The following is a 5,762-nucleotide window of genomic DNA, read 5'->3' as shown; positions in this document are numbered from 1 at the left end:
AGGGAATTTGTGATGTGAAACTATGTCATTCCATCTTAATTTTCCTGAGTTAACTTTCATTAAGTTTCTAGGTGCCTCAAATGATTTGAGTAACAGAACCGCAGGACCTGATCCATAATTCACCTGCCACTTTCCATTAATGTTTTAATATGTCAAAAACAGAGGTATGAGCATGACCAAAAAAGTATGAACGTTTGGTGTTTTAGTAGTAATTTCCCTTGTGTATCACCCCCCCACCTCCCTTCAGCAGAGACCCACCTGATCATCTTCCAGCCTTGAGGGGCTGCCACGCACCTGTGAGTATATAAGAGAGCAGAGCTCATTCAGAGAGAGAGAGAGATCAATTCATATACGCTCAGAAAAAAAGTGCAAAACGAGATCAGTGGAGGTGACTTTGATGAGAGCTGGAGACCCAAAGAAGAGTCAAAAGAGGAGATTCAGAACCATAGAACCCATCTATAAATTCAGAAAGGTAAGAATATGGAATTTGAATAATTTTGCTTTCGAACCATTGAATCAGTAGTGCATCTGTTTGTAAAGCTTTATTTAAGAACAGTGTCCAAGAAAATGGGTCATTTGCATTTTTGATTTTAAATAAACAAAACTTCTTTAATGTTTAAAAACATTAGAAAACATATTCCAAAATTTTATAAAATCGAAAACGAGTGTGATACAAAGTGAACTAAACAGCATGCATGACTCAGAATTTAAGTTAAAGACAAAAACTATAGATTTTGATGATCTTGAAAATGAAAAGTTATGATTATTATTTCTATTAATAATTATAAGTATTTTATTTTTAGTTTTATAAACATAACATATACTTTTGCATTTTTGCATAACTTATAACTTATTCAGATTTAAAAAAAATCTGATCTAAAAAGTAATATGTAAAATAATTACTGATTTTAAACATTATTGTTTTTATTATTAATAAAATTCATTACTATATTATTTAAAATGAATACATAATTATTGTTGTAATTAAAATACAGTTTTATATTTTTAAATACATATGTATTTATTTCATATTTAAATTATAATTATCATTTATTATTATAATGATTATTTTTTTCAAAGAAAACAAACATTTTTGTTTTTTTAAACACTTTTTGTTATTTAATATTTAAATGGATTACGTATAGTTCTACAATAATGTGCATTATTCTTAATTAAATTACTGTGGGGAAATTGAAAGAAAAATATTATAATTTATTTGATATGGATGACATGCATGCCCATGGTGAAATCATCAAACAATATCCAATATATATATATATATATATATATATATATATATATGCATTATTCTTGTATAGTAGCTACTCGGTGACATTGTATATGTGTTGTTTCAAGAAATTGAATAAAGAGATGAGAAAAAAAAAAATATATATATATATTTTTTTTTTAATCTACTTTGTATGGTTTATAAAGAAATACAATTTTAATAGACCTTTTTCTTCCCTGTGAAACGGTATAATATCTAACAGGGGCTTTTGACTAATTCTGGAGTTACTGAATCCTCATCCCTACCAAAACCAATTTTTTTGGACTTTCATGGACAAGCAGCTGATTTATTTCAGCACTTTTCCCTTCATCCTTGACGCAACACTTCGGCTGACGTCGTGGTGTGACATTAAAGGACCTCACAGATCTGTGTGTGTCATAACATCATCATTAAAACCATAAAAGGTCACATACCAATGAATTACGAGAGTAGATAAAAGTCTCCAAGTTCATTTCTCTTCTTTTTAAGCATCCTGAACAGTCAAAGTCACCAATTTAGCGTTTTGAAGAGACATCTGTTTCTCGTAACTGTACGTGACCTGCACACGACATCATTGAGTGACTCAAGTCAAATACCGGAGTAATAAAACTCGTCCTTGACATAAATATATATATTTCAGTATCAGCCGTTTTCTTTTCAGCTTTCCATTCTGACTCATAGGAATGATACCTGAGGGATTGCTTCTTGTTTTCAGATGCTCTGTCCTTTCTGGCTTATGGTTGCAGCAGTCTTGTGTGTTCACAGTCCGTGTGTAGACGGCCGCTGCTTGGATCTGATAGACTGCATGGGCCTAAAAACTAATGAACAAAAATCGGTAAGATTACTTTTACAGCCTTAAAAACATGACTTCACAGATACTATTAAAGATTAAAATCTAACACTGTTTAAAAGTTATAGTTCGGTTGAAAAAGGTCTCTGATGCTCACCAAGGCTGCATTTACGTGATTAAAATACAGTAAAAAGGGTTATAGTGTCAAATATCATTACAATTTTAATATATTTGAAAATATAGCCCTTAAATGATCGTTCAAAAAATTTTCTTATATGAAAATTTGGTGCTCAAGAAACATTGTTGAAAATTGTGCTGCTTTATATTTTTTTGTGGAAACAAAATCAAATTTGATCTTTGATGAATGGAAAAAAGCATTTATATCAAATAGAAATTTCTGTAACATTATAAATGTCTTCACTGCCACTTTTAGCAATTGAATGCATCAATTTCAAATAAATGTATAAATTGCTTAAAAAAAAAACTTTGAAATGGTAGTAAGTTATACTGTTGTCTTTGCAGTAATTATAAACGTATTTATATTATGAGCAATCAAAAAGATTTTTTTCTTTTTCATTCCAATATACTGTTAATGATTTTATGAGATTCAACCAATTATGGTATAAGGAATACATACAAAATATTCAAATCAAATTATTTGAATGTAGCATAAATAAGTGATCTATTAAGCTTTGTTAGTTAATGAAAGCTGCGGTGATGGTTAACATACATCTGCATCCTCTCATCTCGTTCTCTGTCCTGCCTGTGCAGCAGTGTATCACGCAGTGCAGATCTGCACAAGAATCCTCCAATCATGGAGAAGTGTCTTCATCTGAACAGCAGAACAGTGAGGAAGAGAGCCTCAGTTTGGGCCTGCTCTTATCGGCTCTGTCCCCTGATTCGATCGAGCTCCAAGACCCCATTGGAGAAGCCCCTCACAATGACGACAGGAGGTCTTACTCCATGGAGCACTTCCGCTGGGGCAAACCCATGGGCCGCAAACGCCGACCCGTCAAAGTCTTCACCAACAGCGCTCTGGAGGAGGATTCGGTGGAAAGCGAGCGCATGGAGCTAGGGCAGAGCGGCACGCTGGACATTCAGCCGAGGAACGATGCTAAGAGCAACGGGAAGTATCGCATGACCCATTTCCGCTGGAACGGTCCACTTAACAAGCGATATGGAGGCTTCATGAGGCTGGATTCAGATCAATCCCACAAGCCCCTGCTCACACTCATACGAAACGTCATTGTTAAAGACGGACAGCAGTTCAGAGACAAAGAGAGGAAAGAATAGACAATATTTGGTGTTGAAACATTTAAATGTGTGACATTCAACCTTAATAAAAAGAAAGCTTCCTCTGAACATTTAAATTCTTGACAGGGCATGAAACATTGTCCTATGAAAGAAAGAAACAAACTCGCCAAATCACTTATATATTAAAGTCAAGGTATCTCACATGACATTTACAATTCATTTAGACACCCGACCACATAACAATCACCTCTGGGATTTAAAAAAAAAAAGTGTACTCATAAATGCCTAGTATTTGTCTGCCCGTGATGTGATTTACTGTGATATACTGTACATGAAACACATTAAAATTAATTTGCAATGTTGAAATTGTGGATTTCTGTGTTTGGATGCTGAATTTATCCTGGAGTCCAACAACTGCGAATTTGTGGATTGGTCCAAATTAACTCATGTTGGAAGCAGACAACGGTTCACACAAAAGGAAAAATTCTGCCATTATTTACTTATTTACCCAAACCAGTTTTTTTCTTTCTGCTGAACACAAAAGAAGATCTTTTGAATAATGTTGGTAACCAAACGGGTGACAGTAACCACTGACTTCAATAGCATTTTCTTTCATACTAGTCAAGTCATTTTTATTTATATTGCGATTTATACAATACAGATTGTGTCAAAGCAGCTTTACAGTATTAAACTGGAAAACAGTTTGTCGATAATGCAAGAGGACAATAGTAATGACTCAATTTTTCAATTAAAGTCAGTTCATCATTGATTAAATGATGTTATCATCCAGCTCAGTTCAGCAATCAAGTGGACAATATTTCCAGAAATGAAGTGTCCACAACTGAGAAAGCCAAAGGTGACAGTAGCAAGGAACCAAATCTCCATCTTTGACAGAAATGGAGAAAGAAAGAAAAAAAAAACCTTGGGAAAACCAGGCCGGTTCTCCTCTGGTCATTACTATAGATAACTGTCTAGTCAGCAACATACTTCAGAATATCTTCTTTTATGTTTAACAGATATAAATCTAATGTCTAATATAACATTTATTTATCTAAAAGGAAGCTTTTAATCTAAGGGAAAACAAGCAAAACCATACAGATTGTTTAATAAGTTAATAATAAATGTATAATATAGGCCATATCTCAAGCTCAAACATTTCTCATCAAACTAAACCATTGAGCAATAAAACGTCCTCTGGATTGTTTGAGCTCCACTAGCTTTAAATGTCAAAAACAGTCCCATTTCAAGGCTTTCAGAGAAAAATTGCAAATGTACACACTGCATCGTATTGAAAATGTTTTTATTGTCTATTTGCAGTTTAACCACAAACAAATTCTGATGAAAACTTCCATCCAGACAGAATGGAGAAACGGAGACACTATAACTGATATTTCATCAATGCTACACATGAACAGCGCAATCCATTTCAAGACTCCAGTTACACCAGAAATGACACTTGAATTGCAGAGAAGTTATAATAAATGACTAACTTTGGCGTGTCACAGCCCAGGAATTAATATTCTCGCAAAAACATGAAATTCATCAAGAAAAGTGAGATGCATTTACAGAACTACTGCGCATTAACAGTACTTCAGTGATATAATCAGGGCAAGAGCTATACTTCAGATACATTTTAAGAGAATAATTATATTTAAACAGCAAATGCATTTAATACGAATAACACTGAGAACAAAAGCGGCCTACTTCTGTGACAAAGACAGTACTGACTACAGGCATTATAGCATTTTCCATTTAGGTATCTCTGCTCATTTTTTATTGGATTGTTAAAATATCTACTGCTCTGTTTGTGTAATACAAATTAATATTGATTTAATATGTTTTCATACTTGGCCTCCTGGTCTCAAAAACATAAAAAGTAACACACTTAAAACATACACTGTATGCAGTCACCAACTGATGACATAAAAGCAAGTTGCGCAAATCCTTCAGAAAAAGCACAGCAGTTCAGTTCATGGCACTGTAAAATCCCAAACTATACAAAACCATTCCTGACAAATAATGGGACTAAACTACACACACAACATTTAAATGTCTGTTAGCTGAACATGAACAAATTACGCTCACCATTAGGAAAGCATACAGGCTTGAAGTTTTCCATCAAATGATGAAAAATTGAATTATTATTCTTCATTTATTAACAGTTATCTAAAATACTTGGTTCTTAATTATTGGCCAATTGGTGAAATTTTGCATATCTGACGTGGCAAGTTTTTCCAATCACATTCTCTTTTAAAACATTTGATGGAAGAACAATGACCTGGATGAGAGAGATATTAAAATAGTGGAAGACTTGTTAAATATGTTGGTTAACTAGTCCCTACATACTTTGATTGCTCATTAAAAATAAAATATAAATGAATATTGTAATATTGTTGCACTGCTTGTCTTGATGCTATAGGCAGGCTGTTTTCTATGTTATAATGGAAGTTT

General features: G+C 33.4%; 1 protein-coding gene across 1 annotated transcript; it reads left to right on the top strand.

Moving 5' to 3' along the window:
• The first annotated feature begins 365 nt into the window (after positions 1 to 365).
• On the top strand, positions 366 to 3,572 carry LOC132091804 (pro-opiomelanocortin-1-like). Its single transcript, XM_059497909.1, has 3 exons — positions 366 to 472; positions 1,983 to 2,102; positions 2,829 to 3,572. Exons 1-3 carry the CDS (start codon positions 398 to 400, stop codon positions 3,348 to 3,350), a joined length of 717 nt encoding a protein of 238 aa, XP_059353892.1. The 5' UTR covers positions 366 to 397; the 3' UTR covers positions 3,351 to 3,572.
• The last annotated feature ends 2,190 nt before the right edge of the window (positions 3,573 to 5,762 follow it).

Source organism: Carassius carassius, chromosome 18 (assembly GCF_963082965.1).
Source record: "Carassius carassius chromosome 18, fCarCar2.1, whole genome shotgun sequence".
In the NCBI taxonomy this organism is placed as follows: domain Eukaryota; kingdom Metazoa; phylum Chordata; class Actinopteri; order Cypriniformes; family Cyprinidae; genus Carassius; species Carassius carassius.
The sequence above is the reverse complement of the archived record's forward strand: the minus strand, read 5'-3'. Positions and strand labels throughout refer to the sequence as shown.